Source organism: Python bivittatus, unplaced genomic scaffold (genome assembly GCF_059951505.1).
Source record: "Python bivittatus isolate LINGU-HERP-01145 unplaced genomic scaffold, Pbiv_v1 ctg000580_np1212, whole genome shotgun sequence".
Lineage (NCBI taxonomy): Eukaryota > Metazoa > Chordata > Lepidosauria > Squamata > Pythonidae > Python > Python bivittatus.
In genome coordinates this window covers 28,466,927-28,492,452 of record NW_028277087.1, presented here as the reverse complement: position 1 = coordinate 28,492,452, position 25,526 = coordinate 28,466,927, and the positions used below count along the sequence as shown (strand labels likewise).

The window sequence follows — 25,526 nt, the reverse complement described above, 5'->3', positions numbered from 1 at the left end:
TCCTCATAGAACTTACAGAGCAGTAGCTACATTTGAAGATCGGTGTTATAATACTAATTACTTAGTTCCTTAACTTTATGGATAATGTGAGTTACATCCTTAATTTACAAATTATTTTAAATTTCTTCTTTTCTCCCTTTCCTCCCACTAATATTAAGACAGCAGTTATAATTTTAGAAAGAAAAATACTTCCTTATGTTTGATTGATAAAGAGATCAAAATAAAGGGAGTCTTCCCTTAATTTGTTCTCTTAATATGCATTTTTTCTTCCTGATCTCTTTTTGAAATAATAGCTGTTTAAAATAAATTTTGGGAGGAGAAAATTAAATACAATGTATACACAAATAAAATGTGGAGGTGCAAAATCTAAAGTTTTAGAGACATTTTTAAATCTGTCTGCCAACCTAGTTTTGACAAAAGAGTTTGCCTTGAAAAATTCACAACTTGATGGCAGCAGTTTAATAACTTGTTAGATGCTTTCCAGGTTTCCAGTGAGCCAGTTGCTGTTGTACGTGATTAGGCTACATTTCAGGTCATTGGATAACTATGAGAGACAGTCATGTGTTAAAGTTCACTTGGGGTGTTGCTTAGAGAGTAGCATTCATTTGTGAGCTTAGACAGGTAGGTCAACTCGCCATATGATTCCCTTCTGCTTTTCCACAGCCTTTCTCTTTTAACAGTGATGCTGGGAGACAGTGCAACTCCATAGGGCTGTGTAAGTTTTGAAAATGATTCAGAAGAAGAGCTTTGGAGCTTTTTTACAAATGGAGTATCTCTCTCGAATGTTTTTTTCAGCTTCTGCACAAACCTGAAAAAAGATGCTAAGAATTTAAGAAATTAATGTTTTACAGTTAATGTGATTCTTAAAGCACGGCTCACACAGAAGTCTGGAAAAAATCAGATTGCTCTAGTAACAGAAAGGTGCTGCAGTTGTGTGAGGTCCAAAGTACTACTTCTGAATCATTTTCAGAATCATACATTGCATTTGTATGCAAAAGCAGCCCTAAGACTTATCTTAAGCAGCTGCTTAGGCCCCACTGCTAATGATGCAGTGAAAGGATTTCAGTCCACTAGCAATTAAAGCAATCAGCATACTGCTTGGAATAGCATGCCTCCTTGTCTTGCATGGATCACGGCAGGTGTTGTTGAATGATAAAGATGAGAGCCCATATTTAGGAGGAGTAAGAGAGAGAAATCTAAATTGGTTGCAGTGAGTATGAAAGATGCTGTTTTTGAAAAGGACACTTGATCTCAACTATTTGTATTCCAGAAATATAGCACCTCTTTTATTTGCAACCATCTGCACTGTCTGTTTGGAGTATTGCAGAGGAAACGGGGAATCTACTGCTGTATCAATTATTTAATGCAAAGTGATTCACAAATTGGAACACTATTATTTTTTGTATATGCTAAAAAAATTGTACACATATGTAATCATTTTGTTCTCTTTGACAGAAAAGTTGGGGAGAATGTTCTTTTAAAGGAATCATTCAAACCTCCTGTAAAAATGCAAATATTATAATGGTATGACCATAACTAGCAGTAGGGAGTTGGTAAATGACCAATATAAGTGGATCCACAATGTGAAATTGCAGCAAATGCACCTGAGTTCAGTCCTCTTGACATTATTTGTTAGTTTCTATTGAGTAAGTGTGGCATCCAAACATTTACAGTGGGGCAAAAAAGTATTTAGTCAGCCACCAATTGTGCAAGTTCTCCCACTTAAAAAGATGAGAGAGGCCTGTAATTTTCACCATAGGTATACCTCAACTATGAGAGACAAAATGGGGGAAAAAATCCAGAAAATCACATTGTCTGATTTTTAAAGAATTTATTTGCAAATCATGGTGGAAAATAAGTATTTGGTCAATATCAAAAGTTCATCTCAATACTTTGTTATGTATCCTTTGTTGGCAATGACAGAGGTCAAACGTTTTCTGTAAGTCTTCACAAGGTTTTCACACACTGTTGCTGGTATTTTGGCCCATTCCTCCATGCAGATCTCCTCTAGAGCAGTGATGTTTTGGGGCTGTCGCTGGGCAACACGGACTTTCAACTCCCTCCAAAGGTTTTCCATGGGGTTGAGATCTGGAGACTGGCTAGGCCACTCCAGGACCTTGAAATGCTTCTTACGAAGCCACTCCTTCATTGCCCGGGCGGTGTGTTTGGGATCATTGTCATGCTGAAAGACCCAGCCACGTTTCATCTTCAATGCCCTTGCTGATGGAAGGAGGTGTTCATTCAAAATCTCACGATACATGGCCCCATTTATTCTTTCCTTTACACAGATCAGTCGTCCTGGTCCCTTTGCAGAAAAACAGCCCCAAAGCATGATGTTTCCACCCCCATGCTTCACAGTAGGTATGGTGTTCTTTGGATGCAACTCAGCATTCTCTCTCCTCCAAACATAACGAGTTGAGTTTAGACCAAAACATTCTACTTTGGTTTCATCTGACCATATGACATTCTCCCAGTCCTCTTCTGGATCATCCAAATGCTCTCTAGCAAACTTCAGATGGGCCCGGACATGTACTGGCTTAAGCAGGGGGACACATCTGGCACTGCAGGATTTGAGTCCCTGGCAGCATACTGTGTTACTGATGGTAGCCTTTGTTACTTTGGTCCCAGCTCTCTCCAGGTCATTCACTAGGTCCCCCCATGTGGTTCTGGGATTTTTGCTCACCATTCTTGTGATCATTTTGACCCCACGGGGTGAGATCTTGCGTGGAGCCCCAGATCAAGGGAGATTATCAGTGGTCTTATATGTCTTCCATTTTCTAATGATTGCTCCCACAGTTGATTTCTTCACACCAAGCTGCTTGCCTATTGCAGATTCAGTCTTCCCAGCCTGGTGCAGGTCTACAATTTTGTTTCTGGTGTCCTTTGACAGCTCTTTGGCCTTGGCCATAGTGGAGTTTGGAGTGTGACTGTTTGAGGTTGTGGACAGGTGTCTTTTATACTGATAACAAGGTCAAACAGGTGCCATTACTACAGGTAATGAGTGGCAGACAGAGGAACCTCTTAAAGAAGTAGTTACAGGTCTGTGAGAGCCAGACATCTTGCTTGTTTGTAGGTGACCAAATACTTATTTTCCACCATGATTTGCAAATAAATTCTTTAAAAATCAGACAATGTGATTTTCTGGATTTTTTTCCCCATTTTGTCTCTCATAGTTGAGGTATACCTATGATGAAAATTACAGGCCTCTCTCATCTTTTTAAGTGGGAGAACTTGCACAATTGGTGGCTGACTAAATACTTTTTTGCCCTACTGTATCTTTGTTGATTGTGTTTATTATTGTTAGACAAAATCTGTTAAAATGGGAAAGCCAGAGTCATAATTGGAAACAATAGAAGCCGTTTTCTGAAAGCATGAAAGACATATTATAGAAAAGGGAATTTATGCACTGCACACACACAGACGCGTGTGCACACACACATACATATACACACATATATACATGCACCTCCCCCCAAAACCTGCTGTACTGCCTTGTCATGTGGAAGGGAGGGTGTTCCTGGGATGGATGAGCAAAGAACATTGGGAGTGTATGCCAAGAGTATATATTCCCAGCAGGGTCACCCAAGGTATGAAGGTCATCCCAGCTGCCCAGCTAAAGCAAGCAGAAACCTACTGTATATTGGGCAGCGATATAGGAAGATGCTGGAGGCAGATGATCACTTTAGTGATGATGGCAAAGACATCAGTTAATATTGCGTGGGAGAAGGCAATGGTAAACTACTCCTATATTTTTACCAAGAAAACCACATGGATAGAAAATATAAAATTATTGATGATAGAGTGCTGGATGATGGGCCTCTCAGGTCACAGGTACTCAACATGCTACTGAGGAAAAGCTGAGGATCTTTCAGAGTACAAAAGGTGTTTAAGTCATAGCTAGATTAAAGCCTTTGGGATGTCTTGTTGCTGATGTTGCCATACAGGAAAAGAAAATCCAAAGCTGCAAAGAGAAAATGGAACGTAAGAAGCATGAATACGGGAAAGCTCAACACAGTGAAAGATGAAATGAAACAACTACAAATTGACGTCATAGGCATTAGTGAATTGAGATGGACTGGATTGGGCACTTTCAGTCAGAAGATCACTTTGACTATTACTCAGGACATGAAAGACAAAGGAAGGTTGTTACTTTTATAGCTAGGAAGGATATAGAAAAAACAGTACTTGGCTACAATGCCATCAATGACTGAATGATATAAATTAGACTTTGTGGACAACCCTTTGATGGTTGTTCAAGTTTATGCTCCACCCAGCAGTGCAGAAGAAGAGGAGGTGATGAGTTTTATGATAAAGTTCAATTTGAAATCGATGGAACATGCAAGCAAGACATTCTGCTTGTGATTGGAAACTGGAATGTTAATGTTGGAAACATGAAAGAGGAAACTGTAGTTGGATTGTATGACTTAGGAAACGAAATGAAGTGGGAGACCAACTTATCAATTTCTGCCACTCCAATGATTTCTTCGTAGCTAACACTGTCTTCAAACAACCAAAATGAAGCCTCTATACATAGACATCACCAGATGTACATAGAAATCAAATTGACTGTATTATTGCTAAAAGGAGATGGAGAAGCTCAAGTATAGCATCAAAGACATGGACAGGTGCTGACTGTGGGACACAAACTTCTCATGTGTAAGTTCCAAGTTAAGTTAAAGAAGAAGAAAGCCAACCAGTTTCCACGCTATGACCTTGAGCATATACCCACCATTTTCAAGGAGAACATCAGGAATCACATTGAAGTCCTGAACATCATTGATAGATAACCAAAAGAATTGTGGGATGAATATGAAAAGAGACTGCCAAAAATGAAGAAAGAGAATAAAGCAAACTGGATGTCAGAAGAAACCGTGGATATTGCAAGAGAAGCCAAAGCCAAGAAAGACAAAAATCATGGGAAGGAGTTTAACAAAGAGTTTCAGAGAACTGCTAGAAGAGACAAGAAGCACTATTACAACAAAATCTCTAAACACATTGAAGATGAAAACAGATATAGAAAAATAAAGTCTTTCAAAACATCTCTGAACTCAAAGGTTCCAACCTCGAGCTGGTATGCTAAAGGATGCCAGTGGACAGATAGTAACCAATTCAAAGAGGATCAAAGATGGAAGGAGTATACTGAAACACTGTACAGTAGAGTTGTCAACATCCAAGATACTTTAGAAGATATTCCCAGCTTACAAGAACCTCTAGTACTAGAAAATGAAGTTAGATCAGCACTCCAGTCATTACCAAGTCAGAAGGCTAGAGGAACTGATGGAATACCCACTGAAATATGGAAAGCAACAGAAGAAGAATCAGTAAAAAATCCAAATAAGCTATGCCAGCAAAACTGGAGAGCAACACAATGGCCAGTGGATTGGAAGAGGTCAATCTACATTCCACTGCCTAAAAAAGGAGACTTAACAGAGTGTGTAAACTACCATGAAGCATCCTTAATTTCACATGCTAGCAAAATAATGCTTAGGATCATCCAACACAGATTAGAGCCCTGCATGGAAAAAGAGATGCCAGATGTTCAAGCTGGCTTTAGAAAAGGCCGAGGAACATGAGTCATTATTGCTGATGCCCACTGGATGATTGAGAAAGCAAAAAAATACCAAAAAGAAGTCAATATATGTTTCATTGATTATAGAAAGGGCTTTGATTGTGTCGATCATTTCAAGCTGTGGAATGTGCTTAGGAAAATGGGAATCCTAGAACATCTCATTGTCCTCACGAGAAACTTATATACAGGTCATATATAGTACAGACAGAACATGGCAAGACAGACTGGCTCCACGTTGGCAATGAAGTAAGGCAAGGCTGTATAATCTCCCCTGATTTATTCAGCCTACATACTGAGTATATATTAAGGGAAGCTGGATTGGAAGAAGATGAGTGTGGTTTTAAAACTGGAGAAAGAAACATCAGTAACCTATGCTATACTGATGACACTATTCTGATAGCTGAAAATGCAATGGATCCGCAAGTTCTAGTAATAAAAGTTAAGGAGCAAAGTGAAAAAATGAGAATAAAATTAAATAGAAGTGTCTCATGAGGACAATGAGATGGTCTGAGAAGACCAAACTAATGATAAGTACAACAACCAGCCTTAGAACTGATAATAAAGATATCAAAGTGGTGGATAGCTTCTGCCTTTTAGGATCAACCATCCACAATAAAGGAACAAGCAGTCAAGAAATATGCCACAGACTAGGACTTGGTAGAGCAGCCATGAAGGCCTTGGAAAAATATTTAGATACTGTGATGAGTCTATACCTGCAAAGATCAGAGTAGTGCAAGCCATGGTATTCCCTGTGACACTCTGGAAGATGGACTTTGAAAAAGCAGGATAGAAAGAGTATTGACGCTTTTGAACGTTAGTGTTGGAGAAGACTCTGAGAATACTGTGGACAGCCAAGAAAACAACCAAATGGATAATTGAACAAATCACTCCAGAGTTCTCACTTGAGGCACAAATGACCAGGCTCAAATTATCCTACTTGAGACACATTATGCGAAGACCTAGCTCTCTGGAAAAGGCTCTAATTCTGGGAAAGGTGGAAGGAAAGAGAAGAACTACCCAGAGTCTCTGGGAGTTGGGCAGCATATAAATGTAATAGATGATGATGATAATTAAGAAGAAGAAGAGGAGGAGGAGGAGGAGCGGCGGCAGCAAGGTGGATGGACTCAGTTACAGCGGCAATGGGTACAACATTGGAAGACCTGAAAAACCAGGTTAGGGACACATCATTGTGGAGAAAATCTATTGATGTAGTCACTAAGAGTTGACACCAACTTGATGGTGTACAATCAATCAAAATATATAGCACATCACGTTGAAGTCCAAAGGGGATCTCACACTGGAAAAAATGAGTAGTGTAAATTCCCTATATAAATAAATATTGCTTATAGACTGACCCATCTGATCTGTTGGACCTTGAATAAGATCCCTCCCCCATCCTTGTTTGGCTTCAGCTGCTCCCTGCCTTTCCCCCTTAAAGGTGCAGATGAAATGGCAGAATCATTGAGACTCCTGCATGCATTCCATATTATGGGAAGAGGCAATGTGCTGGTTCATTCGATACCTATCCTTCTGAAAGTTACAAATAAGACAAAGTGGCTGTGCAGGGTCCTCAGTTTAAAAGTACTGCATTATCATATTCTGCTTTCCTCAATATTCATAGAACTTTAAGTATGGGGAAAAGGCAGTCATCTTGTCCTTCTGGGACTCTTAAATGTTTCCCACAGTGCCATTTCAGCCATGTTTATTTTTGTTCTCTAGATAGAGTGCTGTGTTATAAAACCTAACATTTAAGCCTCCTGTTAGGCTCAGAAGGCAGCCTCTGATTAAATAATTAAAGAGGCCCACTCTACTGCTGTGGGAAAGGTATTGATTACATCCTGTGTAACCTGGCCACTGATGGATGCTAGATATGCATTTGGTCATGAAACAGTTGTACTGAAGTTTTATTATGGTTAACAGGGAATGGATTTGCCACTGCTTCTGCCTTTGTCAGTGTGACTGCATCATCCTGTGCCGAATGTCTTGTAGGTGATGGAAACTTTCACTTTTCTGTTTTGAGCATCTTTCATTTTCAGGTTGCTGTTGCAAAGGGAAGGGTGGGAGGTATTATTAATCCTCCCCTCTGATTTTATGTGTTTGGATTTTAGAAGGCTTTGAAATGAATCTTCTTTTTCAATAGCCCTGTGGAGATACTTTTAGTGCCATAACATGCAAAGTGGCCATTCTGTCTCTTCTTTTCCAATGGATGACGGTTAAAAACAATAGAGGTTTTTAGATGAAATAATGCCAGGAAGTGGAATAGGAGAGGAGTCCTCAAGTGTAGGGAACACTGATTAAAAGTAAGTTTGTCTAATAAGTAGCTACATTATTTGCTTCGAAGCTCTGTAACTATTATTACCATATTGTGCTTACTTTGTATTTGATGGTGCTGTTGATTAATGGTTATGCTTAGCTTTTTCTAGCTGAGAATTTACCCATTTTTCAAATACATCTTCAGATACTTTTTATTATGTATTATTTAAAATATAGAAGGGGGGAAGAAGCTAAATTTTATACAAAGGTGAATATACACACCTCTGAAGTTTTAACATGAAAACCAACCATAAGAGTCTGCAATTTTCAGTGGAATTGTTTAATATAATATATGTGCTTAGTCCTTCCCATTTTAGGTTTGTATTTCTAAGGGCCCCTCTTTCATAGTTACTGTCCTCTCACTGTAGTATTTCCACTGTAGTATTTACTTCCTGAATATTAGCAAGGAGGGGCAGAAAGCCAGTTTCATAGGCTGAATTTAAACAGGAACATGCTGAAGGGACTGAACTGCAATCTCTCACTGGCTCTTTAATTTTTTTTAAAAGTTGAGGTGTTCACTGGTTGATTTGTTCTGAAAATGTAGTTGATTTAAATGATCACTGAAATCATTGCATCAGTAGTAAACATTTACAGATTTATTGTAGTGAAAAATAACAGGATTGATTTCTGATTATAATGACTGGTTTTATTTTAATTCATTATTATGTGCCTTGTTTGAAACTATTCTGCTTTTTTCAGCTTAGAACTCTTCATAGGCATCCTAATCTAGAGTAGCAAATGGAATAATTTCCTAGAGGAACTTCGTCTTTTTGCATCTTTCCTCAAACGATAAGATGTAATTATCATTTCTGATGACAAATCATAAAAAGATGTGGAAATCCATATAATACAGGTGGTCCTCATTTAGCAGCCACAGTTGGGACCAGCAATTTGATCGTTAAGCGAAGCAGTTGCTAAGTGAAACCATAACTCTGCTTATGATCTTACTTCAGCTTCCCTTTGCTTTACAGACCTCTGAAGGTCCTAAATGCGAGAATTGGTCGTAAAGTTAAATTTTCATCACTGTTGTAACTACAAACAGTTGCTCAATGAGGCAGCCACTAAACAAGGACTACCTGTATTGAGATGTTTATTTTAAACCTTGTTACTTCATATCTTGGCAATGATTTGATAATTTCTTTTTTAAATAAGAACTTTACATTCAAATGCTTTTCTAGGACTACTTTATAGAATTTTATTCTTCATTAAACACAGATTATTTAGCCCTTATTTAGTGACTAAAATTGGTTCTGGCGAAATGGTCGCTAAGGGACATGGTCACTAAGCAAACTACGTGACTGAGAGAGAGAGAGAAAATGCTGCAAAGATCGCTGGTTGCTGCAATCTCATTTAGATAAAGTTCTCTCATACAGTGTACTCTGCCTGACCCATTTTTTCCTTTTTTTTTTTTTTTTTGCCCTTTTGCAGGGAGGAGAGATTGCTTAAACAAGCTATCTCTTCCTGAGCTGCTTTTCTCCACAGCCTTGTGCATCCCTGAAAAGTGCTAACTGCAAGTTAACAAGCTTAGTTCCCTGACCTTAATCAGTTGATTAGAACCCTCCCACTGACTGGCAGCTGCTGCCTGAAACTGACCAGATCTTAATCAATTTCACACTGAAAGCTTCTGTTGTTGTAAAGGCATGCATTGGTCAGAAAATGAATTTTTTATTACCCTTTATTCCTGTTGAATTTGCAAGCAGTCACTATCTGAGGCAGCTGCCAAACGAGGACTACCTTATAACTAAGCCTTTCTCTGATTAGATTATTATTAGATAAGTTGCTGAGACCTGAGTCTAAGGTCAAAATATTTGGATTTATCTTGGTTATGCCTTTCTTATTTGACTCATTCTCTTCATGACTGGTGTTAGTTGAGAGAAATAGGGCTTGGCTTCTTTTCCTTAGAACAGAATCCCTGTATATAAGTTATGAAAGCTATGAAAATTGTATTAATTCCAAACTTTCATGGGATAGGACTGCATAGTAAGCCCTGCTTTCTAATTTCCCAATTTCACCTGGTCATAGACATCCACACATATAGTGTCAACAACTACAGCATGTATGCTTTTACACGTGCAACTCTGTGTGGATAGGCTTTCACACAAAGGGGAAAGCCTTGCTATTACCTATTTATTTGATTGGGAAAAAAACACAGTTAATATGATTGCTGGGAGAAAAAGACCTTACTTTCATTATCTGAGGAACTTTAGATTAAGTGCTCAGTTATTGGCCAAATTATTCAAGAAGTCAATCACCAAATAGTATCAAAATCTTCTGGGTGAAAAAAATGATTTGATCTAGGACTCAGATATGCTTTAATTGCCTTAGCTGAGAAATAGATTGGAAATATATACCAGTTGATGCTTTTGGATCTCTCATCAGTTTTTAGGACCTGTGACCATGGTATCCTTACAGATCAGAGGCTGAGGCTGTTGGCATCATGTGCTGGCAGTTTCACTCTTATCTCATTGGGAAGTTGTATTTCTATGACATTGGGGGATTTTCTTCTTGTGAGTCCTCATGAGTTTGTACTGCCCTTTGTATTAACATCTGCCTGATACTGATGACCAAGACCATTCAGATTACCAGGTTGTTGTATTTTTCCCTTTCATCTGAATAAAAAGATGCCATCTCTTTGTTGTGTGTTTGTCTGGAATTAGTAATGAGAGTGATGATGAGAGTGAATGAATTGAGATTCATGCAAGAGGAGAGTGTTGCTCATAATAAACACCCATAATTGTGCTGGGGTGGCACAACTTCTACCATAGATGAGGTAGTTATGGACCTAAGGTCAGGTCCATAGTCCTGGAATGTTTTTTGCATGTAGGTATCTGCCTGGATAATGTCTAGAAGCAAGTTATATATTTTGTCTGATTCATGAAGAATCTGAATGTTCTGCTGCATTAACTACTTATCTCTTGACTTGGTTACTTCAGGACTCCTCTTGAGGATTATAGCAAATACAAGCCAATTTAACATGCAGCAACCAGATTTTTCTGAGTGTTCTTTTATGAGTCAGATACGGGTTTGTTTGTGTTAATCCCTTTTCTTTTTTTATGTGGCCCTTCTTTTCCAATGGATGAGGACTAAACACTAGAGGTGTTTAGATTAAATAAGCATCAAGAGGTGGGAGAGGAGGGAATCCTGACTAAAAGGAGGTTTGTTTAGTAACTAGCTACATTATTTATTAAGTTATTCTCTTGTTTTATGTGGCCCTTTATCTCTGTTATTATTTATTAATGTTGATTTACTTGTTATGATACTTTAAAATTTAGCTTTATTTAAACATGTTAAGCATACTTCAATATGAGCCAGTTGACCTTTCAGAATATTTAAAAAAAAATTCCATTTACACCCAGGATTAGGACCACTTTCATCATGCAGAATATATCTAGTAGAACCCTGCTATTGAATTTCATTTTCAAAGAAAAATTCTGGGAGGGGATTTGGAGTAAAGAAACATTGAAGAATATGTTCCTTCTGTTATTCCCCTACACATCTTTCTGCTTAATCATCATCACCACTAACTTTGAGCAAAACATGAGGAAGCATTTGTCGCAGGATATATGGTAGAGGCTATTTCATGTTTGTGACTGCACTGGGAGTAATTTTCCAAAATGTAACAAATAGAAAAAAATCTGTTCTGTTTTGGGTTTTTTGGTTAGAAATGGAGCCTTCTGGAAGGTGCAATCATTCCAAAAGTGACAAGAATCTTTCTACTCTGTTACTGATCAAAAGATCTCCTACAGATGTAAGATGAAGAGAGTTGGGAGTTGCTGCTGGAGCTGGTATGTGTCTGGAGAGTGTAGTTTTGTAGAGAGGATGAAGAAGACCAAGGAAAGAGATTGCATGGGACAGCAAAGCAGAGGAGTAGCTGAACTGTCAGACAGATAAGCAGAGGCAGCTGCAAGCAGCCTGGAAGGAAGGAGAAACAGTCTTGCAACGAATGAAGAAGCTTGGCTCATCACAGCAGATAGCCTGAAAAGGAATCTCCGAGAGAGGGTGAAGCAGAACTGCAGCTGCTGTGTGGGGAAAAAGGAGTGAAAGTGAAAGTTAAGAGAGTGGCGGAAGGGCTCTCACAAGTACTGAAAGATGCAGCCATACAGTTTGAGAGACTGTGTATCAGCTTGATTCCCAGGCTGCTTGTGTTCCTGAGCAGAAAGCTTATTTGTAAATAAACCAGTGGGTGAATAGGAGTAAACCTGGAGACTAGCAAGTAGGCATGAAAGTAGAAAATATTTAGGTTTAGGATGTTACATTAGTAACAATTAGGTTATATTTTTATAGCTGCAATGTAATAAGTAGCCCCCTACAAGGATAAAACACATTTCTACTCATCCTGCTTATATCTGTACCATCCAAAAATGAACACATGACAAATTATCAGGGAGCTCAAATCTTTTAAAGAACTTTGGGGATCAAAGGATGATATTAAAAGGGATTTCAGGGAAATCGTTTGGCCTAATCAGGAAAAAAATGAATAAAAAATGCTTTGGTTAATTGTTGTGTTTCAGGCACAGAGAGTTTGGTTTACAAGTGATCATACAAGCTGCTAATAATCTTTGATTCTACTTATGCTATCATTGGCTTGCATATGTCTAATCACAAGACAGCCTATTAACAAATCTGTAAGCATATTTTAAAATTGGTAGATAAGAGGCAGTAGCAAGCTCTAAAAATCTCAAGTTCTCTAGTAATATTTTGGTGAATCTTCATTAGCTAAAAGAAAACTCCAGACATAACTTATTTCTGTTGCTGTTCTGAAAGAATATGCAGAAAATTGACAAAAGTTATTTAAGCAAAAAGTTGGGGTTTTATTATAAAGCAACTCAGGAGACTTCAGATATTTCAGTTCTTTCAGGAGTTGTATTGCTAATCAAACTATAGAGAGGATGTCCCACCTGTCTGAGCCAGTGCCAAGAACAAGCATAAAAATTTAAGAGAGAGTGTAATAATTAGCAATAATTAATTAGCTCAGTTTTTTAAAGACCATGAAATTGTACCAAGCTATACAATCCTGAAAAGTTACTTGGGAAAGCAGTGGCTCCCCTCTGCTGGGTATATTCAAGTAGAAGTTAGGTAGGGTTTGTCAGAATGTTTAATTTGCATTCTTGCACTGCGAAAAAAAGTTTTGTCTAATGGTCTGAATGGGGACGCGGTGGCGCAGCAGCTTAATGACGCTGAAAGTTGCCGGCCAGAAATGGTCTACACTTCAGCGGGTTCAAGCCCAGCTCCACGCAGCAGAGTGAGCTCCTGCTTCCTCCCCAGCTCCTGCCATCCCAGCAGCTCGAAAACTTACATGAGTAGGTAAATAGGTACTCTCACCCCGGTGGGAGGAAAAATGCTGGTGGCGCTTGCACGGGAGACGGGAGCAGTTGCCGGTAACGCAAAAGCTGTGCACACCCGAAAAACGCGCGAAGCAACGGAAACCCCGCCTCCTGCGCTCATCAGCTGGGCTCTGCTCTAGGAAGGAGGCACTGGCAAACCACTTCCGAAACACCTTGCCTTGAAAACTGCAGGGACTTGTCCAGGCAGTCGCTGCAGAATCGGTAACGATTGAGTGTGGATTAAAAAAAAAAAATTGTCTGAATGGACTCTTCCAACTCTGTGTTTCCAAGTCCATCCCTTAATAAATGGGGGCTTCCAGACAAGGTATTGCTTTGGAAAATTGTACTTAATTTATTCAGAATTATGGGGCAGATAAACATTTTTGGTACACTATCCTTATTACAGCTTTCCTCAACCTCCAGTACATCAGAAGTATAACATGTTGGGGAAGCCTGCTGTTTTCTGTTTCTTTTTGGTGCTTGCAGTTGTTTTCATAGCCTGGTTCTCTTTTTTAAAAAGTGCCATCTTCACTAGTATGAATATTTCTTCCTGCTGATCATTTGTCTTCTTTTTTTTTTAAAGATAAGTGATTACCAACTCGTAATTATCTCTCTTCAATTTCATATATGAGCACATCTTTTCACTTTTTTTCAGAACATTGCTATTGAATTTTTGTTTGGACTCTTTTTTTTGCTTCCACTGCCCCACATTTGGCTTTTTTAAAGAAATCCATGCAGTTTTTTTCAAGACTAATTTTTTAATATTGATCCTGTAAATTGTAGTCCCTTTCTGTTTTCCTGCTTTCTCTTTCCTTCCCTCTCTTTTCTTTCACAGTTCTACTGTTCTGTAAAAGAAAAAAAAAACAACCCTTTCTAAATACTGAAATAACAAAACTGAGGTACCTTTTCAGAGAAAAAAAATGTGGGGGGATTTGAAATGAAATAGAAACAGTTCTTAATTCTTTGCACTCAAGTTGTTTCTTCTCCCCAACAGGGTTTTACACACATGGGTGTTTGGGGAGAAATAGTGTTTAGGAGAGGAAAGCCTAGAAATAATACTTGCTCTACTGCTTCTCTGGTCTTATTTCTTCCCAAGCTTCTTTTTCATTTAAAATCATATCCTAGGCTGAATTGCACATATTGGTGTGTAACATGTAATTAGTCCCCAAAGCAGTGACTGATTTGTCTCAGACTGGTCATGCGTATATGAAATCTGGCAATTGCTAAAAATAATTCCATGTGCTGAATTTCTGCATTAAGGTTGGCAGAGCCCAAATGCAAAATTGAACATCAGAAAACACAATCTGGCAGAATTCTGTAGCCAGTAGCTGTAAGAACCTGAAAACTTTTCAATTAAACAATGGGGACGGTTTCAACTGAACAATTGGTATAAGTAGGGTGAATTCTATATCTGCAGTATCTGCTTTACAATGTTTTTTTTATCACAAGGAAAGAAAACTTGTCCTCTATTCTAGGACATTTGAAAATGGCATAGTTGGTTTCCCAGAATGATGATGATTTCTGTAATTTTGTTGATCTCTCGAATATTGTACAACTAACAAAATGCTTCTGTTATCATGTGCAAAGTGCTTGTGATGGGAATGATTCTATAAAGGATAATATTAAAGCATGTGTGTGTATTCTGCATTCTTAGGCATATATGAATTGGGGCCAGCCTGCATCTGACTCTTGGGAAGCTCAGTGTTTAGAATAGTTCTGTGTTCCCTCTGTCTCATATCAGGCTCTTTTCTTTGTCTACAGACTTCCTTAGCAGCCATTGATAATTCCTACTTGAGTAGCACCAAGTTCAGTAATACACTGGAGGAGAGCAGAACTTCTGGTCCTCCAGATATCACGCTTCCCTCAGGCCCAGCAAGAAATGCTTCCAGCACTGACCCCCTTATTCAGGTTACTTGACAGAAAGCTCATAGACATGACTTGGATGGATTAGTTTCTTTACTGCCAACTAGAATGAAGTCATATACTCACAAAAAATATTCCTGTTGCAGTACATTGGAGTCAGAACCTAAATATATATCTGTGGTCCAGGGTCTAAATTCTAAGTCTGTTCCTCCCACCTTTCTGAATCAATGGATCTTTGGCTGTTCTTTTAGTGGCTTTGACACCATGTTGTCATAACATCCCTAGCCTGGGAGCCTCCTGTTCCTGCCTCATTAACTTCATTCCTTACACCAGATATTCATGACCTGCCAGAAGTTATAATGTATCAAGCTATGGAAGGCCACAAGTTCTTCATTCTTGCTATCATCTTAGAGATTTTGAGTCTTTAAATGTGACTCTAGCCTAGCCTTCCCCAACATGCTGCCCTCCAGATACTCATATATATGCCAGAATATATGCCAGTGTTGGAGAGGTGAAGATGATGCATTCACTGGTACATTTGTAGCATATCTGTGTTCACATATATCATGTATATAGTGTCTGTAGTTGGTAGCATCTGGCCAACATTGTGTAAACTTGGAAGCTAAGCAAAGTCTGTCCTTGCATGGGAAACCTCCACGGGATATTAGGGCTATAGGTAAGACTGGGAAGTGAAAAAGAATCCCAGAAGGCAATAGTAAAACACTTTTTTACTATTCCCAATCTACATGGATGCTTCCCTGAAGCCATCATGAATTGAGCTTGATTTAAAGGAGACTTCATTGTAAAGTATATGGATAACTATGTATATCTTCCTATAATCATGAAGCCTATGGATTTGGTCATAAGCACATAAGTACATTTGCAATGGCAGAACCATTTTTGTTGAACATGTGTAGGAGCAGCATGAACATATGACAAGGGTTAAAACCAGGGAATATTGAAATTTGCCATTGCATATATACATATACAGTACACCAGGGGTTTATTGGGTTAGCGTGCCTATTCCTTTCATGGGTATGTCTTTCCAATTTTATACTGCTTTTTGTTGATGTGACTACTAAAACTGTCTTGTTGCTTTTTAAAAATTATCTTTGAATATTTTCAATATTGTAAAAGACTATTGATTTTTTCTTAGTGTAATTATAAATACTTATTTGAAATAACTAAAATTATAAATAAATCACCATTATATCCAAGTTACTTGGGAAGTTCAACTGAGCAGATTCAGTATATACTTAAGAACTCAAGGAATCCTCCTTGAGACCAGTATGGGTTTCGTTTTCAATGTAAATTATAGGAAGGAAGGTTTGTTTTGTTTTGTTTTGTTTTGTTTTGTTTTGTTTTGTTTTGTTTTGTTTTGTTTTCTGGGGGCATCAATAGCGTATATGAGTTAAATTCCCTGGTATGTCTTCTGCATTATAATACTAATCATCCCACCTAGTGGTTGCTGTCTGAATTGTTAAAAACTTGAATGTTAAATGAAAACATTAATCTCGGACATGGTGTTTGAAATGTGGTCCAAATAAAATCTGTGGAAGTTCTTAATTCTAGGAGTACTAAAATGGCTTAAGGAGTAATATATAGGCTGGATTGGGGATTCCATATATAGAAAGTTGTAGCACTCTCCTTATGTCCATCAACTCTCCCCAGTTTTCCTCTCCTGCATCTCCTAATTTATAATTCTATCCCGAATTAGACTTCCTTTAATATATTTTTATTTCATAATGCTGGTCTTTGCGACAGCCCCTTTTTTGTGATTGCAGGAGTTTCTTCATGTATAGACAATTTAGCCATCAGTATAAACGTAACAGCAGCAAATCCCAAGGTCCGTTGGCATTGAAACCAGGCACTGATTATTAATCACACTTCCTTGAATAATCTGTTTTTCAGATCCTGTGGGAATATTCTTACTACCTTTCCACTGATAACTGTGAAGCTATTTTACTGTCTTCTAGGTCCCACAACCCAGCGCCAGGTTCAAAATGGACCTTCTCCAGATGAACTTGAAATTCAGAGAAGGTAAGGAACAAAAATCTACAGAAATGTTCAGATTTTCATTTTAAAAATAAATGGAAACCAAATTGTTGCATATTATTTAAACTTACATCTCCATTCAATCATCAGGGAATTCATTCAGAAGATATATAATTGTGCAAGTCCACTGAAGGCCTTGTCAGAGTTGGCACAATAGATGGATTATTAATCCTGTTGAAGTCAATGGTAGAATGATAGAAATAGAATAAACCTTAGGGTCATCTAGTCCAATCCACTACTTAGTGTTGGCTCTACTAGAGTATCTTTGGCAGATTACTATCCAACCTCTGATTAAAGATTTCAAGCAAAAGAAAAATCACCACTATGTGACAGTCTGTTCCATTGACTAACAGCTAGTAAAGTCAGGAAATTCCTCCTGAACCCATTTACAAGGAAATCAACCCACTGATTCTGGTCCTATCATCTGGGGCAATAGAGAATAGGTCTACTCCCTTCAGATACTGTTAACTTCTTGGAGTCTATACAATAATGTCCCTTAATGATTATTTTGGTCCATTTTGTATGATTCTGTTACCTAAACTATATTGGTTTTCTGTCATTGATGATTTCTAAATTATCTGAATGAAATGCTTTATTAATCAGAGTTAATTATGTTTAAGAGTACATAGCTTATGACAATTCACCTGGATCTTGTTGCAGAATTATATTTTATTCATTGAAGATCAACAAATTATGGTAACAGATCAGGACCATTATAACAGAGTTCCTCACAATCTATGTTAAAGCCTACAAATGATGGAAAGAGGAAACTATAACTTCTTAAAGGGCTACAGTGTATTCACAGCTGCATAAAATAGGATTTATGAGGCCATATACAATTGACCAAAAGCAGCCAAAGGCAGTATCTGCAGTCTTAAAGACTTGAGAATATATGTCCCAGATGACATAGCTATTAAGGACAAGATCTGTGACCTCCTAGGTCACATGTTATGGGGCTCTAGGGAAGGTTTGTTCACATCAAGTGCTAATTGGACCAATGAGCACAGTATGCAAACTGCCTTGCTCTTTCTCTCAAATATACACACTTTTTTCGTTTCTTTTTTCCACTCATCAAACCAGCATATCCTTTGTCTGCTTGACAAGAGAATTGCTGGTATGAGCTTTACGAGATGCAAATGATTAAATAAGGAAGGGACTGGTTGACCCAATACTGGAAGTAATTCATTGTTTATTCCTGTTATTATTTATCAAAGGATTTATATGTCAGATTTCAGCTAGCAAGCTCTTAGAAACTATTACATATTGCTTCATGGTTTCGGAGTAGAACTGCAAGACGTAACACATGACAAACCTAAGCAGTTGGAATTTAGTTGTTCTTGAAAAGTAAAGAGGTGCAAATGTTCTAAGTTTTAAACAGAGAAGTAGAATTATTTCCCTCAACTATAAAGCTTAGATAAATTTGGGTTAACTCCAGTAAATCAACTGGAATGGTTTTGTTATTGATTGTTTATTTAGTAGGGCTTTTATGCCACTCCAAAAATGCATGACTTTAAGCAGCTAACATTCCCAGATCCAGTAAGAAAATTAAAAACAATTAAAGTATATTATAATAATTATATCAAAGCATCAAGAAACAGCACCCAGCAACAATCAGACATTCCCACAATAGGAAATAATAAATTCAGATCACACCTCAAAGGCCCTCTGAAAAAGACAGGTTTTCACAGCTTTTTAAAACCTAACAGAGTTGAGGATAATCTAATGCCTGGGGGAATGTTGTTCCAGAAGAGTAACAGAAAAGGCCTTCCCTGATGAAAAGACCCCTTAGGAGTAGAAACCTAGAGGAAGCCTACTTGTCCAGATTTTATTGGGTGGGCAGATGCTAATGGGAGAAGGTGATCTTGAAGAAGCTTGGATCCTGAGCCATGTTAGTATGGTTAGCATGATAGTATGGTTGTCACCATTAAAGGTACAACTAGCCCCTTGAATTGCACCTAGAAGGCAATTAGTAACCTGTGCAGCTCTCATAGTAGAGGTGTTACATAGGCAAATCACATAGACCCCATGATATTGGGAGCTACAACGGTCCGGACAGCTTTGAAGTGGTCTTCAAGGCAGTCCATGTAGAGTGAGTTGCAGTATTCCAATCATTAAGTGATTAAGGATGAGGAACTGTGAGAAGGCCTTCCAATCCAGGAATAGTCACAACTGGTGCATAAAATGTACAGTGGTACCTCGGGTCACGAACGCTTCTGTTCACGACCAATTTGGGTCACGAACAGCTCCGTTCGCAAAATTTTGCTTCCGTTCGCGAACGCCGGATCAGGTGACGAACAGGATCCGCGGCCATTTTCCCTCCCGTGACATGTCGTGGCTTCCTGTAGGGAGGGGGACTCTCCCTCCAAGCAATAACCGCCTCCCCACCCACCTTCCTGCCCTCCATGCCAGAAGTCGCGTCGAGCAAGGTTAGCATTCTCTCTCTTCGTACTATATTTTGTTTCATATTTTTGTGGTTTAAAAAAAAAATACATATGGTTCAGAACGGATTAACCATAATTACATTGAACCTTATGGGAAAATTTGATTCGGGACGCGACCAAAATCGGGTCGCGACCAAATTCGGAGGGGTCAGAACGGATTAACCGTATTTACATTGAACCTTATGGGAAAATTTGATTCGGGTCGCGACCAATTCGGGTCGCGACCAGAGTTGCGGAACGAATTAAGTTCATGAACCGAGGTACCACTGTAGTTGTTCAAAGTCCCCCAGCCTCAGCTGCTACATACTATTTGAGTGAGCCTAGGAGATTCTCCAAACTGTGAACTAGTGTAGCAAACGGGGAATGTGACCTCATCCAGAACTAAAGATGGAAATTCATATGGCTTCTGAATTCACAGCCACTCTGTCTTGCTGGGATTAAGCCTGTATCTGAAGAGAGGCTGCTCAGCCACAATTCTCTCCAAGGCTGAAATAGCCTCCATATTCCAGAGAGCAACCAGGCTTCAGCAGAACTATCCACCAGCCTCTCAGGAAATTCCCCAAGTGACCTTTGGAAATCAGCTGGACCCATTAGACACCTGAAAATAATAATAATAATTATTATTATTATATTTTTAATCCCACCTTTTAGAAAAAAATGGTCAACACAAGATGGCGAACATACCTAATACTCCTGCCTCCCATTTTCCCAACAACAATCCTGTGAAATGGGTTGGGCTGAGAGAGAGTGACTGGTCCAAAATCACCCATCTGTTTTTCATGCCTAAGGGAGGCCTAGAACAAACAGTGTCCTGGTTTCTAGGCCAGCACCTTAACTACTACACCAAACTGGCTCTCCAGTTTGGACCACTCACATTCTATCTTGTAGAAGTTGGTGACCCCAGTCAACTCCATAGCAGTCAGAGAGTGATCGATCTGACCATGACAAGATCAGATGTTAATGTCTCCCAATTGGTCCCTGATGCCCAACCACAAGAATAAAGTCTCACCTCCAGTGTCAAGACCCAAATAGCTGGCAAACCAAGAATGCTAAAACACAAATTTCAGAAAGACTTCTCTAATGCTAGACTGGGGTAAAATTAGAATCTTGAAAACTGTAAGAGTAAAATCCCATCCAGAGTTATAGTGAGTTAATTAAGGCAGAGTCTCTGAAAGTTTTCTTCCCGCATCTCTCATATCCACATTGTGTTGCCTCTTATCACATAAGCCAATTTTTTGTTTACATGGTCTCTCACTTTCTGTGGTCTCTAACATCCGGTTATCTGTGGGTGCCTCCAGTCACCTGAAGAACCACCATTCAACAATTGCCATACCTCCTCCCAAGCTCATGACTGATACCAAACCTGAAACCCAGATGGGCACAACTTCAAAATGAGGACACCCGCTCCCCCCGCCCCTGTCTGTGTCTTGGTAATACAAACCAGGTCTGCCCTCTCATTCATGGATGAGGAGAGATTTATTACAAATAGACCTGGCATTCGGTAGCAGCAGCTGGAGGCCAAGGCTTCCAAGAACATTGTAACCTGGCTCACAAGTTGGGTGGGCCAGAAAAGATGCATGTTATTTGTATGAGATATATCTTCACTTGCTTGCTTTGTTTTTTGTTTTATTGCTGAATAATTCTGCCCATTGCACTAATATTAAGAAATCATACTTGGAATCAAGAGAGAGATGTGTTTGTTTTTAAATAAAAGTATATAAAATTTGTTTAGAAAATACATTTACATTTCATTCATCTTAATTTCTGTTGAATATTGGAAAAATTCTTCTGTTTTTCTTCTTTTTTAACAGACTATAGGTAATTTCTAAAGTTAAATGTAATGCATATATCGGGAAGCAAGTGCACCTCCATTCATGTTTTTTAACTGAACAATGGGAGGCCAGATTAAAACTATAAGTAATAAATGGTTTGAAAGTGACATGCCCTCTGCTGGGATTTCCTCAAAACTGCATATTTCTATATTGTACAGGCTACACAGTCTTCTATACAGTCATCAGCCGGTAATGATGGCTGGTAGGAACACATCCCTTTATTACCTTTCTATGGAAAATAAGATGATTTACAGTTAATAGAATTTGAGAAGTGGGCCATAAAACTTCTGAGGGACAAATGGAATTCCACATAAGATAGCTTGAAACCAAGAAGAAATATTTGGAGTATAGGAAGGATAATATTTTGCATTAGGATTAATATTTTGCTGAAAGTAATTCCATATGATTTACCCATCATTTCTGACAAGTACTGCTCTTGTATTTTAGAATTCATGTACTTTTAACTATAGTGAATATAAAATCCTAGCACACTTATAATAATCTTGGCTATCTAAGAAACTGGTACAAGTTCACCAGAACTATTAAAAAATCTGTATAAGGGAAGCCCTCCTGCAAAACTGCATTTTTAAAACAACAATCGTCAGCCACAGTCATGTTGCTCATGAGCTAGAAAGGCTGACAGCACTCCATGCATGTATTTATTTATTAGATTTATATGGCCACCCATCTCACATAAAGCAACTCTGTGCAGCTAACACAATAAAAACGTCAGTACAAAAACAAAATACAAAAAGAAAAACAGCAACCAGCCAAACAACAAATTCACGCAACACACAAGCTTAGCCAACTCCTGACCCCATATCTGAGAGAAAAGCCAGGTCTTAAGGGTTTTTCAGAAAGCCAGGCAAGTTGGGGGCTAATCTAATTCCAGGAAGAATAGTGTTCCAAAGAGCAGATTCTGCTATAAAGAAGCCATGCTTTCTGGGTCTGACCAGGTGAGATTCTTCACTTGATAGGATGCAGAGCATGCCTCTTCTATGAGATCTGATGGGCAGAGTAGAGGCAAATTGGAGAAAGGTGGTCCTAACGTGTAGCAATTTAGAATATTTAATATAAAATTAGCTGTCACTAAACATTTGGTATCTATACCGTCAGTAAAGTTGGCACATCACGGAATCATTGTCTTCTTGAAAACAGTTGAATGCACACTTTACTTTTTTTTCAAATTAACCCAGTTACCACAAGGGGTTGAAGGTGTGGGGTTGAAAATGGAAGTAGCTTTTTATTTGTGTATCTTATCAGAGCAAGTAAAAGTTGTCTTATGGAAATAACCATATCCAGTGCTATGGTCCTGCAATACTGATCAGGGGTGAGAATCTTAGACCCTTCTTACTGTCCTCACCCTGAAATGCCTGTGATCAGAACTAGAAGAAATGATGCTAGAGGTTAACCTTTAGCAAAAAGAGGTAAGAAGATGCCCCACTACCAACTTTGCCAATGGCTTTTATAGGTGCTTTGAGCCATTTTAGATTTAGAGTTCTTTCAGGAAACAATCTTTTCTTTCTCCAACTAGTTTAAAATGCATCCATAGGTGACCCATGCTGTTTTGATCATTTTCAGAAATATTTAGACATCAACACATTAAAAGCTCAGTTGTTTTTCTTTGTTTGCATGTCTAGAGCTCTCAGAGCTTCTCAGCAAATTATTGCTTGCCCTTTCTGGACAACAGCTGAGCACAAAGAATTGCCATCCAATCAGTGCTCATTTTCTGTCCTTTCATGCCGAACTATAACAGCACTTTCCCAGGTTTCACCAAATCTATGCCATATTAATAATAAATAAAAATAATCCCCTCTCCCTCTTCACAAATAGAAGAGAAAATAAATTGCTTCTGCTTCTCATCTCCTACACTTGGTTTTTGCATTTCTATTTGTGGATGTTACTCCAGGATTTTGGGAAAAAATTCCAGAGGCGGGGGGGGCGCAATGCAAAATATAACCAAGTGTATAAAAAATATTTAGAAGTTTCCCACCTGGCATGGTGGCAGACCTCCATTCCTTCCTATCTTCTTAACCATGCCAGCACACCACTACAACAGGAGCCCAGGGGATTGGCACAGGGCAAAAGAATTCCCTCCAGTGAGTACATACAGTAGATCTTGAGTCATGCTGTTTCTGAAGTGACCTTTGCTTTGTCTTTCACTAGGTAAAACAGTGCTGGCACAAATATCATTACTATTTCATAGCCCTGGTGATGATGTTGTGCAATTGATGTTGAAATGACAGACATGTGCTATTACCAGAAGACCTCTTAGCCAGGCTATGGCTAAAGACATAGGTTCTGTTATATGTGTGTGTGTGTACATACACACACACACACACACACACATAGACTCATTCAGTCAGTCAGTCAGTCAGTCAGTCAGTCAATCAATCAAGGCAAATGTTCCCCTTCAGTATATGGGAACTTCATGTGTAATGCTTCTTGATGAACTGGAACCTCATGTACTATTGAATATACATTGATCCAATACTAACATTGCAGTGGGCAAGCATAATTTAGATTTTTGGTTTATCAGGAACAAGCAGGTATATGGTGTGTACTGCTTGATCACTCCTATTTGGCTGTTCTTGTGATCGGGAAGAAGGCCTGAGCTAAAAATATCATGAAGACTTCTTCCATCAGAAGTAAACTCTTGGGATGATTTTCTTTTAGCAAGCCAAGTTCATAAATCACTGGTCTTGGCTTATAATTCTGCCTTGTTAGGAGAGATACAAATTAGAGATCTGATTCAGAAGAATAGTAAAGAAACCATGGGAAGAAGTCTCTTGCTTCCTTCTTCCTGATAAGATAACATTCTTCAGAAATCTGGCTTCCTAAAACATTTGAGTTGGATCATTGAATGAAATCAAGTGTTCCTTCTTGCCCAATGACTACCAGTTATACTCAGAGATGATTTTTAAAACTCCACGATTGGACCCACCTTGTGTTAAGCAGCATTTCTCAAATGCATTCTGGGAACTAAAGCTGGATTTCTTTTAAACCCCTTTGTTATAGGCAAGCAATGGAGCAGCAGCAGCAGCAACGCCAGGAATCTCTGGAAAGAAGAACCTCTACCACAGGCATGTATCATGCTTTTGGAAGCCAAGCAGGACTACTTTTTCCCCCCCTAATTCTCCCTATTAACTTCTGGCTGCTCCTTGTGCTTTTATTGAAAAAGTTTGGCTTCTCATCTGTTGCTATAATTATTCTGTGGTTTCAGTTACTAAAGTTTATGCATAATGTATACAGAGATGCTTTTGCATTGAAATGCAATGCAGTAGCATTTTTAAAAAATTCTTTCGGATTTTCTTTAGGGTGTTTTCACTGGTAAGGATTAAATCAATTTTGATTGAAATTACCTCCAATGCAAATAGAATGCTCATACTGGTTATATTCCCATATTCTGGCATATCTTTATTAGTATAGAAACATGGCACAAATAACATGGGAGGGTTCACTTTTTACCCCAATACTCTTAATTTTGTATGTCTGAAAATACTCTTAATTTTATATAGTGTCACCGTGATTGCTCTTCTGCCATTCTTACAGAACAGGAAGGATGTTCTAAAGTGAAAGTTTTTCTATTGCTGTACTAGTCTCCTGCTTCCCACATTGCCTGCACTCCCATAACTTATATAATTTGGAGGATCTTATGATCTTTATACAGATACCTCTTCAGCCTGGGAGCTGACTGAGATTAGCCATATTATAGTCCTCACTTATTTGGTTTTCTCAATAGATTTGTTATTGAAGGTGTGTGGGACATAACTGTATAGATATAGCAACTACACCAATACAATAACCCAAAAAGTAAACAACATGCAAAAGAACTTTAATTTGGTGCAACATGGCTTGTAGTATGCCTAATCATGATTGTTTGTGAATTACTGCTTCTCCTCAGCGGAAGATAATCTATATAGGGCATAGAATTCCATCACTGAGATCATAGGGGCACTCTAGGTTAGTCTTCCCCAAAAAGATACCAGTTATGTTGGGAATAACTGCCAGAATTTCCAGCCAATGTAGCTGGTGGTAGTAACAGCAGGGAATTTTGGGAGCTGGAGTGAAGATTACTATACATAAGGCACTGTTTGCTTTGGACCCAATGAACATTATTGGGTACTTT

The 25,526-nt window shown here is 38.6% G+C and overlaps 1 protein-coding gene across 5 annotated transcripts in view; it reads left to right on the top strand.

Moving 5' to 3' along the window:
• Window positions 1-25,526, top strand: part of EVL (Enah/Vasp-like) — a 164,664-nt gene that overhangs the window by 119,768 nt on the left and 19,370 nt on the right. For all 5 annotated transcript variants that reach the window (XM_088149855.1, XM_088149853.1, XM_088149852.1 and 2 more), the window contains exons 4-5: window positions 17,046-17,109; window positions 24,416-24,480. In XM_088149855.1, the coding sequence (XP_088005981.1) occupies window positions 17,046-17,109; window positions 24,416-24,480 (129 nt within the window). The remainder of the gene's footprint in view (window positions 1-17,045; window positions 17,110-24,415; window positions 24,481-25,526) is intronic.